At 45.8% G+C, this 12,590-nt stretch overlaps 3 protein-coding genes across 6 annotated transcripts; 2 read left to right on the top strand and 1 right to left on the bottom strand.

Moving 5' to 3' along the window:
• LOC112895252 (probable transcription factor GLK2) lies at positions 1-4,680 on the top strand. 4 transcript variants are annotated; one of them, XM_025963194.1, is made up of 5 exons: positions 1-1,008; positions 2,330-2,470; positions 3,417-3,761; positions 3,986-4,181; positions 4,289-4,680. In XM_025963194.1, the coding sequence occupies exons 1-5, from the start codon at positions 394-396 to the stop codon at positions 4,474-4,476; spliced, it is 1,485 nt and encodes a 494-aa protein (XP_025818979.1). In that variant the 5' UTR covers positions 1-393; the 3' UTR covers positions 4,477-4,680. The 4 variants fall into 4 exon arrangements, with proteins under 4 accessions (XP_025818979.1, XP_025818978.1, XP_025818981.1 ...); XM_025963193.1 differs by having other exon boundaries at positions 4-1,014; XM_025963196.1 differs by having other exon boundaries at positions 5-1,014; positions 3,986-4,185; positions 4,289-4,471.
• Positions 4,681-4,865: 185 nt separating this feature from the next.
• Positions 4,866-10,981, bottom strand: LOC112895253 (DDB1- and CUL4-associated factor 13). Its single transcript, XM_025963197.1, has 17 exons — positions 10,452-10,981; positions 9,677-9,766; positions 9,477-9,588; positions 9,174-9,201; positions 8,951-9,049; positions 8,473-8,542; positions 8,358-8,392; positions 8,197-8,271; positions 8,018-8,113; positions 7,323-7,386; positions 7,161-7,214; positions 6,959-7,044; positions 6,450-6,510; positions 6,291-6,355; positions 5,816-5,921; positions 5,396-5,484; positions 4,866-5,227 (listed from the first exon to the last, which is right to left on the bottom strand). Exons 1-17 carry the CDS (start codon positions 10,515-10,517, stop codon positions 5,065-5,067), a joined length of 1,359 nt encoding a protein of 452 aa, XP_025818982.1. The 5' UTR covers positions 10,518-10,981; the 3' UTR covers positions 4,866-5,064.
• LOC112895255 (protein NUCLEAR FUSION DEFECTIVE 6, chloroplastic/mitochondrial-like) lies at positions 10,812-12,508 on the top strand. The gene is made up of 3 exons (XM_025963199.1): positions 10,812-10,966; positions 11,072-11,193; positions 12,333-12,508. Exons 1-3 carry the CDS (start codon positions 10,830-10,832, stop codon positions 12,350-12,352), a joined length of 279 nt encoding a protein of 92 aa, XP_025818984.1. The 5' UTR covers positions 10,812-10,829; the 3' UTR covers positions 12,353-12,508.
• Positions 12,509-12,590: the final 82 nt, after the last annotated feature.

Here is a 12,590-nt window from a genome sequence, read left to right as displayed (position 1 = left end):
TCCAAAATCACCACCAAACTAGTCTTGTAGCCAGTCCATTGCTCGTTCTCATCCCTTCCCTTGTTGCTCTTTCCCCTCTCTTCTTCCAGCTGCTAGCTGCCTGCTCTCTCTATCCATTAGCCAGCAGAGATCTCATCAGCTTGCTTGGCACTTGTGATCGGTCCTCTTCTTTCTCTTGATTATGTTCTTGCCAGCGATTACTACCATCTTTATATATACAGCTAGCTGATTGATTGTTGGATAGATCTGTACTCGCTCGCTCGCTCGCTCGCTCGCTGGAGGCCGGGCCTCTAAATTAAAGCAGCTGTTATTACTAGCTAGCTAGATCGACTAGCTAGCTATCTATCTATCTAGGCAGCAGCTGCCTGCAGCAGGTGGATCATCTATATATCGATGCTTGAGGTGTCGAGCCTGCGGAGCCCTAGCAAGGCGGATCATCATCAGCGCGGGTTCGTCGGCGACCATGTCGTGTTCCCGACGTCCGGCGGCGACTGCGACGACTTCATGGTCGACGAGAACCTGCTGGACTACATCGACTTCAGCTGCTGCGACGTGCCCTTCTTCGACGCCGACGGGGACATCCTCCCCGACCTCGAGGTGGACCCGACGGAGGAGCTCCTCGCCGAGTTCTCCTCCCCGGAGACGAGCCCGACGGCGGCAGACGGCTGTCGCGCGGAGGCCAAGCCGCCGGACGACCTGATGAAGCAAGGACGACAAGCAGAAGAAGCAGTACTACTGAAGACGACGACGACGACAGTAGAAGAAGAGAAGAAATTATTAGCAGACGAGAACAAGCGGGTGTTGTTGGAGAAAGACGAGAAATTAGCCGCATCAGGTGTGACGACGACGATGAGGAAGAACGTGGTGGGTGCTGAGGGCTCGAGCGCGGTGGCGACGGAGGAGGATTCTGCCGGCGCCGGGTCGGATACCAAGTCGTCGGCGTCGGCGGGGGGCCACGGCAAGAAGAAGGCGGCGGCGGACAAGAACTCTTCCAACGGCAAGCGGAAGGTGAAGGTACTAATAACTAATAATAATGATTAGATGATTAGCTAGCACACGCACCTTGCCCTAGCTATAGATGCATGTTTGCAGCAGATGGCCATATAGTATGTATATACACCACTGCTATATCAAGCTGCATGCTCTTGCAATTAATATAATATACAGAAGAAGAACAAGATTAAATCTTGACATGAGGCGCGGATATATAATATTGGCCGCCGGTCATTCAGATCTGACGCATGCAGTGCACAAGCACAGCACAAGCAAAAGTCGTGAGCGCTAGCTGCTGCTCTGCTACAGACATGACATGCGGATCGGAGCTCGCTGCTGCTGAGCTAGCCAGCAGCTACAATCCGGCCATCTACTATCTCCGGTCCATTGAAGCTGAAGCCTAGCTCGATCGATGTGGCTGCAAGTAAGTCCGTGCGGCCTGCTGCAGACTACTCGCAGAGGCAAGCGTCAACGAGCAGCCATGCATCGGCTCGATGGCTCGGCCTCATCTAGCTGCTGCTCTTCTTGCATTGTTTGTTGCATGTATGTAGTAGGCATGGACACCCAATGCAAGTGTCAAGTGTTGCGAGTTCGGGGCTCGCATGCAACAATGAATAGGGCCGTGGAATCCCCGTGTAGATCGAGGCCGGCCGGCGATCCCTTTTCCGGCTGGTCGGACGGGTAGATCTAATCTTTTTTAGCAGCAGCAGGGATCTATCGGATCGCCGCCGCAGAGGGGTGTGTGTGTATGTGTGTGTGGTGTCACGGGATCTCCCACGCAATGCAAGCCAACCATTGCTAGCTAGCTGCAGCTGCCTCCTGGTTGCATATGCAGCATGTACCAGCCAACAAACAGTAGCTGCTGCTGCCGTGCCTTTCATTCGCCCTTTTCCCCAGCACACATAGGTCGTACAGTCCATCTTGTCTTGGCTACCATATGCAGTAATATAAGGATACATACAATCTATATATACCACTTTATTATTTACATAACAGATAGATGCTCATCGTCAACGACGATTGCTTGCCTTCTTCTGTTTTACGTGCGTTGAATACGCTAATGTGTAGGATCTACGTGATGGAGACGTGGTCGGAGAGCTAGTCCAAACCTTATATGCTTTAAAAATATGTATAGCTAGATTATTTTACCCTTTCCTTTTCTTCCCTTTTAATTATGTACAAGCTAGTACAATGCATGTGTGGTTAGTTTCATCAGAAAAAAACAATTGAAGATATGCATCTTAGTGTTTTAGTTTCTTATAATAATTAACTGCATGCGTGATGATGATTTGTGCTAATAAAATACAATACAATGTTATTATATATGTTGTTACAGGTGGACTGGACGCCGGAGTTGCACCGGCGGTTCGTGCAGGCGGTGGAGCAGCTTGGCATCGACAAGGCCGTGCCGTCCCGGATCCTGGAGATCATGGGGATCGAGTGCCTCACACGACACAACATTGCCAGCCACCTCCAGGTACGTACTGCGTGATGACGTACACCCCGGCCCCTCTCGATCAAAAAAAAAAAGAGCAAGGATGCACACGTACTCCTCAGCTTCAATTCTCAGGGGAGCTGATACTTGTGTCTTACGCGTGTAATTAGCACAAATAATATGCTGGGGCATACAGTGTCCATATATGCCAGTGATAGTAGTACCCGTGCAGCAGTACATTGCTGCACATACCCATCATGTGAAACTTCTGGTTTGTTTGTTCTTTTGTAAAAAAACTTCTTGTTATTGAGGCCGGCCAGACTACATACTATAGATCATGTGAGTCGTCCATCTTTTACCAGGCCAGGCTCTGGCTATCTGCCAAAGCTAGGGATCGAGGCAGTACCTGCATGCATTGGCTGGTAAAAGTGAAAGAAAGCACGTACATGTATTTGACTTGAAACACGGTGGACTGGCACTGGCACTGGCAGGAAGGCATGCATTATTTTCAGCAGCAGCAAGCAGTATGTACTCAAAGCAAAGCATGGCATGGTCACTGCTAGCTGCAGTCAGCATTGCAAATGATAGATTGCAGGCTGCATGTGAATTACTATTGTGGATTGGACTAGCTGCTGCATCTCTATGATATATACATTATTCCTTTGCTCAAAGCGTGCAAGGAGGAGACGCCAACAATGCAAGCCGATCGAGAGCTAGCTAGCGGTACCTACAGTACAGGCGCTACCAGCTCCGACCCCTGGAGCCAGCATGCATGCTGTGCCTGTCCTGTCCCTCAGCTCAGCTCAAGCCCGGCCCGGCAGGGTCCCCCCTATCTCCCACCGCATGCCCTAGCTCGGTCACCTCCCCGATTAGATAGACAGATAGATAGACCATCGGGCACCAAATAAACTTTTGTTATACTTAGTTTAACATGCTGTTAAGCGATCGATCGAGCTGATGGATCAGTAATTATATATATAATTTGCAGAAGTACCGGTCGCACAGGAAGCACCTGATGGCGCGGGAGGCGGAGGCCGCGACCTGGGCGCAGAAGCGCCACCACATGTACGCGCCAGCTCCGGCGAGGAAGCTGGACGCAGCGGCGGCAGGAGGCCCGTGGGTGGTGCCGACCATCGGGTTCCCGCCGCCCTCGATGGCGCAGCCGCCTCCGCCCTTCTGCCGGCCGCTGCACGTGTGGGGCCACCCGCCCACCGCCGGCGTTGAGGCAGCGGCCGCGCCTCCGACGATGCTGCCCGTGTGGCCGCGGCACCTTGCGCCGCCCCGGCCGTGGGCGCCGGTGGACCCGGCGTGCTGGCACCAGCATCAGTACAATGTGCGTGCGTGCATGCTCTCTCTCTCTCTCTCTGCGTCCCCTGCCTTGCTTGCCGATCGAGTAGCATGCCTGCATGTGACTCGCTCGCTCGCTTTTCTTTTTACGAAGCAGGAGTAGTATATATTTGGCAGCTTCCGTTGCATTGTACAGTAAGCAGTAACTGGTTGATGATGATTTACATACCGTTGTGCTCCTGCTTGCCGGATCGATCGATCCATCTGCAGGCGGCCAGGAAGTGGGCCCCACGTCACGCAGCAGCAGCGGTGACGACGCCTGCCATGGTGCAGCAGCTGCCGAGGTTCCCGGTGCCGCACCCGGCCACCATGTACAGACCCACCTGCATGGTCCCTCCGCCGCCGCCGCCGACGACGAGCACCAAGCTCGCCGACTTGCAGCTTCAGCTCGACGCGCACCCGGTATGTATGTATGTATGTATGTATGTATGTATGTATGTACATGTGCTGCATTTGTGCACTATTATTTCTCTCATCTATAAGCAAATTAATAACGTATGTACGGTGGTGCAGTCGAAGGAGAGCATCGACGCAGCCATTGGAGATGTTTTAGTGAAGCCATGGCTGCCGCTGCCGCTGGGGCTGAAGCCGCCCTCCATGGACAGCGTCATGTCGGAGCTGCACAAGCAAGGCATACCAAAGGTCCCACCATCCAGCGGCTGATCGATCGGACCCATCTCATGCAACTAAGAGCTTATTAAGAGTATGTAGCTAGCTAGGCAGAACCAAGGTTTCTTGCGTTGCGTGTGTTGTGTGCGTAATAAATAATAATGCAGGGTGTGCAAGTACAAGAGACGGGACCCAATGCAACTTACTACGCAGATGTGCGCATGTACGTACACGGATCATTTGATGATGTGAATAACCGTACCGTCGGAATGGATTGTGCTCATGACATGGAATAATGCATGCTTGGACAGACAATTAGATGATGACTTAACATGCGTGCCGCCACGACTTTCAGACCAGCTCCATGCCTCCATCTGTTTCAGCCAGCCATCAGGCGTCACCATCATCCTTGTTGTACCAGTACATTCTTCAAATAGACAGCCTCCCATGCACCATACCAACCCTGCAAGTCGATCGCGAATTCCTTATAAAACTGCTCGCTCCGTAGAAATTAAGGTTTTGGAATTCCAAAACAATGTGCCTACGCCATATACGTGAACAACAATGCAAAACTTCAGCTAGCGGTCCCAACTCTCAACGCGGATGCATTCTCAACGTACACCACAGCAGCAATCTCCACGATTATAACTAGACGTTTGGAGGCCCTGCAAACCCTACGCCTACTCGACTTCTTTGATGATCCTTCGCTTCCGGAAGGGCTGCACGGGCATGCTCCCTGGAGCGCTGTGCTTTCGCCTCCTCTCCTCTTTCCGGTTCTCGGCTTCAATCATCGTACGCCGCAGGTTGGCTGCCTTGTAGATTGGCTTCGGTAGGTGTCTATGCCTGCAATAACAAGTCAATGATGCAACTTTTCAGCAAACTCAAATGGTAACACACACAAGACTCTGCTCATCAACTACACTACTTGCTCAAAATTAAACAGAAAATTGTATATGTTCCATCAAGTGCGATTCCCACATGCACGCCAAAAAGAAGGAAGTAGTAGCTTACCGCACAATCCGCTTCACTTCTGGGAGGTGCTTATACCGCTCCTTCACAGCATCCAGGTATTCTTGCTTTTTGCGCTCCCGTGGAAGAAGCTGCAAAAGACAAGACATTTGTTCACGATCACATACAAGACTCGTCAGGCGAAACATTAATAAACTCTCCCTTAGAGACCCTGCGCAGCTGATGGTCTTTTTTGCCCATAAACTAACAAAGAAACCATATAGCATCAATGGTAACTAGTGCAAACATATATAGGTATCCATAACCCAATAACAGAAACAAGAGGCCAGATGCCTCGTGAACTTGCCAAAACAAAAAAAGGCTACCAGCTGAAATCAGCAAGGCCCCTGAACAACAGCAGGCAACAAACATGCCCAAACACAACACCAACTTGCAAGCAGCGAGTGCCATTAAAAAACTTACAACTCCAAGTTGTTCCGAAGCTTTGGATTTCCACAGCCGAAGATTTGTATCATCACTGCCAGAGACTAGATATGTCCCGTCGTAGGTGTACTTCACACAAAATACCCTTCAAAGTAGCAGGAGATATCTTTCAGAAAAAGATGCATAGAATGGAAATATAATGAACTCATTGGTAGTGAACTACTTTCTGAAATCTGAAACTATATAGAAAAACAAAATTCAGTTCAAGTATGCCCCCCATGCCCCATCTGGAAACCTATATCAACACACAAACATCCCAACCAATCCACTCAGATCATAGAGATTTCGAGGGCAATATGTAAAGAGGCGGTAATAGGTCTCAAAGAAAAGAAAAGGTAGAGGCTGCAAGTTAAGCATAAAGTACCAGTCCGAACTTTGGTCTAAAAATGAGGGCACCAACAGTAGCTAAAGAGGAAAAAACAGGGACTGCCAAAATAATGTAGTAATGAAGAACCTTTGCATCCTCTTGGTGTGGTAAATCTCTCTGCTATGATCACCAAGATAACTAAAAATCCTTACCTGCAAAAGCATTATATACATGCCACCGAATAGAAATCACAAATACATACTCAAGAGTGTGAACTCATTGTAAGATCTTTAGGAGTTAACATACTGTTCGATCATAGGAACCAGTAACAAATTCACGCCCAGTTGGTGAGTAGTCGATATCCATCCTGAAAATCCAAATTCATGTAAGATGACCCAGCAAAATAAAAGAAGAAACTAAAGATCCATGCTACCAACGTGACAAGTACAGATCAACTACATGAAATGATATCTTTTGTGCTTATGAGGAGCTAATGCAACGTCTGCATCTTTAAAAGGTTAATCAAGACATGAATGATCAATTGCAAGACAAAGTAGCAACCCCAGCACAGAATTGAGTGCAAAATCCAGTTTGCTTTTTTCTATGTACCATTCGATTTACTCCAATGTTCCTCAAATTGATAAGAGATACATGCCAACCAGCGCAATATTCATAGGTTCTTCTATCTTTCCACAATATTCATATGCTCTTCATATTGATAAGAGATATATGCTAGTCAGGATAGCAAATCTTCACAGCCACATCCACTTAAAAAATAGCACAGAAGATAATTTTGCAAAAAAAAATACACTTACACTGCTGAAACATGGCCTTTGTGAACAATTTTGGCTTCATCTAGCCTTCTAGCATCAAAGGAATAGCAGTTTGTGTCTTCATTTGCCTAGCAACAAAAAACTTGACGACTTCAGTACCCTAAATGCTGGAGTGCCAGACTTGGCAAATATTTTAGAGTATGCAACAGTTCAAACAAATTAAAAAATAAAATGTAAATCTTACAGCAGTGAAGTTCATGGGCTCCCTAGGGTTCCAGCATACTGAATTGCACCTTGTCTGCATAAGCAAAGCATACATAAGGTTGTACACAATTCAGTAGGTAGGAAAATAGAGGCTAGAAGAAATGTATATTTGTCAAGATTTGAAAAGTGAGATTCAACCAACCTTCATTATTAGCTTTCTAGCTGGAGATGACATGCGCAGGTCATAAAGTGTTAGACTCCGATCACTGGAAAAAATGATACAACAAGAGTTAGCGATCTCAAACACAGATCCCTAGTGTTCTCTTCATTAAGATGTTACATATGTCCTGATCTCCAGGACTATATTGACATCAAAATATTGTCAAGTGATTTATAGTGACCACAGCCAAGCCAACAATTTGCTCCTTGACAGCGAGGTAACTACCAGTGTGGAGACAGTTTGGAACTCATATAGTGAAACTACCCCAACCATAAATGGGCTATTGTGGAAACTACCAGTGTGAAGACAGTTTAGAACTCATATAGTGAAACTACCCCAACCATAAATGGGCTATTGTGGAAGGTCTTCCTCTTCCCAACAAGCAAAGATATCTAATCCTCTTGTTGATACCAGTACAGATTTGTGAGATGTGGTCATGTTAATCAGCGTGATTGACCTCAGAAATTAAGATTGATATGGAACTGAGATTTTATTTTCTCACAAGGTCCTCCACAAATTGACAACAAGAAATGGTATTAAGGTTACTGAGCACAAAAAGAAACAGCAAAATACACATTCAGTTCATTCAAGTTATTGCATGCTTCCGTGGGTTTCATAAAACCATAGCAAAACAATTTGAAACATATCAAAATTTGCAGATAGAGTAGCAAATTTACCTGGCCGATGTAATCAAAATATTACAGTCTCCAGGATCAAAGCGCACGGAAAGAACTGTATCTTTACCCCATTCAAAGCTATTTACTGGCTCCGACCTATGCAAATGAAATGAGCATTGTTGCTTGTAACACATTGAAACAAAGATGAAATTTCTAGAAATGAATCATTAAGATTATACCTGTTAGGATCCCATATATCAACTTGAGCACCAACAGTAGCAAAAAGATTACCGTCCCACTGGTGGTCAGCACCCCTAAAAGAATTGAGCACAAAGATTATTATTACAATTTTTGTAAAAATGAGAGGGTGCTAAGGTATGACAAAATATGATGCTCTTACCAGAATGCATGCTTCCAGGTGTAGACTGCTGATGGCTGCAAACCAAATTGGTGAATTGAACAAGTGAGAAACAGAATTAGAGTAAATAAAAAAAAACTGTCTATCAAGTGCATGCCTGGGAAGTATCTCCAGTATGGTCACTAGTGTCCACCATTTTAAGCATAGGAACTTTCCAGAGTCGAACACTGCAACCAAGGAGTGTAAGTGTATGGAAATAAAGCAGAAAGCAGAAATAATGAAGTTGCCACACTCTACTCCTGGAAACACTATAGTGATTAGTTTCTTAAAATTAATTTGGGTTTAGACAGCACATGCATAATCTGTAAACCAACATGCCATGGGCAGGCAGCCTAAGCTTCTTAGTACAAATGGTTCTTAGGCAAATATACAGAACTACTCGATACATAGGCTATCAGGTGACGCTCTAAACTACACCTTTAGCTTTATTATCCCAAACCCACCAACCATGCCTAGAGTAAGTTCTACTCAGCTGTATGCAAGTTCATAAGATGTGTTGCTGCTACCTGAACCCCATGGACACTAGAACACTTCTATCTAAGAGACATAGAAAGTGATATACACAGTTAACTTACGTGCAGTCCACGCCGCATGATACAAGAAGATCACCATCCGTAGATGTTGTTAGACCTCTTACGGCACCTTGGTGTCCAGGGAACTGGCAAACTGTCTTCCTGTTGTTGTTGTAAAAGTATTAAAAAATACTTTCATTTAAATCAAGGAACTAATTGACAAAACGGATATCAAATGTTAAACAAAAAAGGTAATCCTAAGAAAAGTAGATTACAGCAACAGTACCTCGCAGCAATGTCCCAAAGGCGAATATCTACCAAGAAAACAGAAAGATTAGATTTTACCATGTATTATTCAACCTTCAAGTTGATTGATAGATAAAGGTATAGCATGATTCTGATTTTTCATGTCAAGTATGCAAAATAATGAAGACAATGAACTATGTTCAACAATTAAGGAGTGGTTGAATAAAAAAGATCAGGTGGCAAAATTGCATACAATGGCTACAACAATCATGCAGCATTTGTTTTCAAATTGCATACAAACGCCAGTCAAAAGATAAAAGCTACTCGTGAAGTAGGTAACTACCTCCATCCATTGAACCAGAAAATATTGCTTTCAAATGATTGGGGTTCTTGGCCATGCATGATACCGCATCAATATGCCCATCCATAGCTCCAATAAATGGCTTAGCAAATATCTGCAGAACAAGGGCAGAAAATTTCTCACTTACAACAAAAAAGCAACAAAACAACACATGAATTCAAGGGAAGGAAAAAGAGACGTACCTTCTCTAACTTTGCAGCATTAAGTGCCCGAGTGTACTCAACGGCTTTCTCTTGACTACGAAGCCCTGGATCATAGTTGCGGAATACTTTCTGTTGAGAGCAGCAAGTGCAGTTGGGAACATCAGTGGTGGGTCAGTGGTGGAGGAAAGTAAAATTTCAACGCCTAAATGATTAACAAGCAATTGGGTTATTTTTGAAAGACTTCAAGTAGTGCTGGAAGAGGCATCCAATAAACTAAAAAGATTATTATTTCATAATTATGCACACCATCTTTTACATTTGATGGTGCATGATGAAGATTTCAAATTATATTGCACTTATCCTGAAACAGCAACTTGACACTTATCTAGTATCTATATCTATATCGCTGGAAAATTTCAAGTCTCTGCTACAGTTTGCTGTTATTCGCGAATGGAAGATGGCCACCTGTTTCCTCAAGAAACTTGGTGTGATTTGCAAGAGGGCAGCCTAATTGTCAAATTGGTTGAGAAACTAGGAGCATCTTATAGAGGGAACATAATTTTGACACAGAAGGGGATCGAACTGCTCCCTCAAAAACTTGCTGCCATTAATATTTTCACTAGACAGGACCAACAACGACCAAAAAAAAATGATGCCAGAGAAACGTTTCAACAGGAAGATTTCATTCATTCATAAAACCGAGCTGACTACGCCACTATCTCACAGGGTGGAAAGGTAAACGAACGAATTCTACGCTGCTACGAGTTTTGTTAGATAATAAAGCGACGGTGCGGTAGTATACTGAGTTGCCTACCTGCAGGTCCTGGCTGCGGTCGCGCGTGAACTCCTCGGTGGAGCGCGATATCACCTTCACCCTCATCGCGGATCAGCGGGGCAGGAGAGCACCTGGCGAGAAGAAGCGGGCGGGGAGCTAGGGTTTTGCGCCGCGCACTGCAAGCTTACCGTCCTCCAAACCCTCGTCCGCCGCCGCCGCCGCCGAGGGGAAAACACACCAACGGGAGAGAGAAGAACCAACGGCTCAAAGCCTCACAATAAATACAACATGGGCCGAGCCGAACCATCATTTACGGCGGGCCCAGTATCTTAAGCAAGCCCAGCATTTTCTGCAGGTAGGTATTGGACGGCCCAAGAACCCAGACTGCCACTGCCAATCCATCGCCCCGCCACCACGATGGCCGCCGCCGCCAGGTCGCTGCTCCGCTCGTCGGCCTCCCTTCTCCGCGCTGCCCCGGCGAGGTCCTCTGCCTCGTCGGCTGCGGCGCGTCCGCCTCTTCGGCGCGCGTTGGCTGCTCCTCCCCGCCTTCTCAGGTGCGGCCCCGCCCCCCGCTCTTCTCTGCCACTCTTAGCAAGCTAGATATATGGAACGGAGCTGTGGACGGTCGACTGGTGGTGATGGCATTGGCCTTCGAGCAGGTCGCCCGTCGAGTCGAGCTTCTGCGTGGAGTCGCTTCTGCCTCTGCACAGCGCCACCGCCGGTGCGAGGATGACGTCCATGCTCGCCATCCCTGGCCGAGGCCTCGGGTGGCTCACCCAGGGTAAAGACTGAAACAGCTACTCCAATCATCAAATGCACTTGGATTCAGAAACTACATACTACACTAGCATTTCGCCCAATCTAGCAATGTAATTACCTGACTGAAGTCGATTGTGCAAATGAGGACATTGCCTTGGTGTCCAAATGTTCGCATAACAATTTTGCTGGTTCCTTCAAAAATCTAAAGCCGTGTATTTAGCAGTTCGAAGCTTAGATCACGATGCTCAACCGTGTTTCCATCTTTTAGGTTGATGTGCGTTATCTCATGCTGGCATCATTCACCAGCCCGGTTCTAGTTTGTCTATTGAAAGAGACACATTTTCTATATTTCTTTTCATTTCTTGCGGTAGGGCTTGATGAAACTAGATGAAGAGCAACCGGGGAAAGGTGACCACTATAATGCCTCCACCGTTTGTTTAAATTAAATGCCGTTGAATGTTATGCAACAGACAACCTTTGATGACTACCTATTCTGCCTTGTGAGTTAAAGGTTGCTTTGCTTATGCATGAAACAGCTTATTTTTTGGTATAAACCATAGTTTGATTTCACCATTTCAAAGAACGCATCGGTGGACAATAGTTGTTGCTCCACAAAATGGTTTCATATATTGAACCAATTAGCCCTCAAGGCAGAAAGGATGGTGACAGTTTACAGTACCAGAGGATGTGTTATTATACAGTGTGTAACTCTTGCAGTCTGCTTTGAAGATGCGATTACATCATTTGTGAAGTTTGCTTTGGGACAAAATTAAACAAATTGGTTTGGAAATGCTACAAATTCACTGGGAAGATGAAGCAAAATTGATTGGAGAAATTATCATGTGCTAAAGCAGTCTTGAAGAAAATGCTTCAAGGGACATTTTTATAGTTTGTAGCAGTTAGCAGACACTTTCCCTTGATGTTAGAGGCCATTAATTGTTTTCTATAACTTAAAGAGTTATTACTCAAGAGTGTATTTAGCTTTGCATCATAGTACTGAATAAGACAAACCTTATGGGTCGCAGCCTTTCCTACCCGGGAAAACCGCATTAGACAAAGAACCTGGAAACATTTCGCGTGCTGTTATCAGTGATATAGAATTTGTTTTCCTGAATTTTTTTAAACAGTTTTGATGAATTGATATGGTTATTTGTGCAACAGCTGAAACCGATGGAGTATGATGCCAGCACTTTAGGAACCAGGAGATCAGTGGTGCTTGGAGTTCTTTTTGTGACCCTGCAGAATGAGTTGACAAAAAAAAGTACGCTTTACTTTACCTGTATGTGAACTGTGATGATGACTTAATAAAGAATTTTGTATGGTTCTCTGACTTTTTATGTTTTTCGTTGTGAAAAATTATTTGGCTTGGTTTGTTCAGCGTGATCTGGTGATTGAAATGCTTGCGAGTTATCATCATAG

This window comes from Panicum hallii, chromosome 5 (genome assembly GCF_002211085.1).
Source record: "Panicum hallii strain FIL2 chromosome 5, PHallii_v3.1, whole genome shotgun sequence".
Classification (NCBI taxonomy): domain Eukaryota; kingdom Viridiplantae; phylum Streptophyta; class Magnoliopsida; order Poales; family Poaceae; genus Panicum; species Panicum hallii.
Note: the sequence above shows the minus strand (reverse complement) of the source record. Positions and strands in the feature narration are given on the sequence as shown.

What these genes read in the sequence shown, in the direction of transcription:
- LOC112895252 (XM_025963193.1), top strand. Translation starts at nt 394, where the DNA reads ATGCTTGAGGTGTCGAGCCTGCGGAGCCCTAGCAAGGCGGATCATCAT. An exon ending in ACGGCAAGCGGAAGGTGAAG is followed by an intron (nt 1,015 to 2,329) that starts GTACTAATAACT and finishes ATGTTGTTACAG; the next exon opens with GTGGACTGGACGCCGGAGTT. An exon ending in ACATTGCCAGCCACCTCCAG is followed by an intron (nt 2,471 to 3,416) that starts GTACGTACTGCG and finishes TATAATTTGCAG; the next exon opens with AAGTACCGGTCGCACAGGAA.
- LOC112895253 (XM_025963197.1), bottom strand. Translation starts at nt 10,517, where the DNA reads ATGAGGGTGAAGGTGATATCGCGCTCCACCGAGGAGTTCACGCGCGAC. An exon ending in CTTTGGGACATTGCTGCGAG is followed by an intron (nt 9,050 to 9,173) that starts GTACTGTTGCTG and finishes CAACAACAACAG; the next exon opens with GAAGACAGTTTGCCAGTTCC. An exon ending in GAAGTGAAGCGGATTGTGCG is followed by an intron (nt 5,228 to 5,395) that starts GTAAGCTACTAC and finishes TTGTTATTGCAG; the next exon opens with GCATAGACACCTACCGAAGC.
- LOC112895255 (XM_025963199.1), top strand. Translation starts at nt 10,830, where the DNA reads ATGGCCGCCGCCGCCAGGTCGCTGCTCCGCTCGTCGGCCTCCCTTCTC. An exon ending in GCTCCTCCCCGCCTTCTCAG is followed by an intron (nt 10,967 to 11,071) that starts GTGCGGCCCCGC and finishes GCCTTCGAGCAG; the next exon opens with GTCGCCCGTCGAGTCGAGCT. An exon ending in CCTCGGGTGGCTCACCCAGG is followed by an intron (nt 11,194 to 12,332) that starts GTAAAGACTGAA and finishes TTTGTGCAACAG; the next exon opens with CTGAAACCGATGGAGTATGA.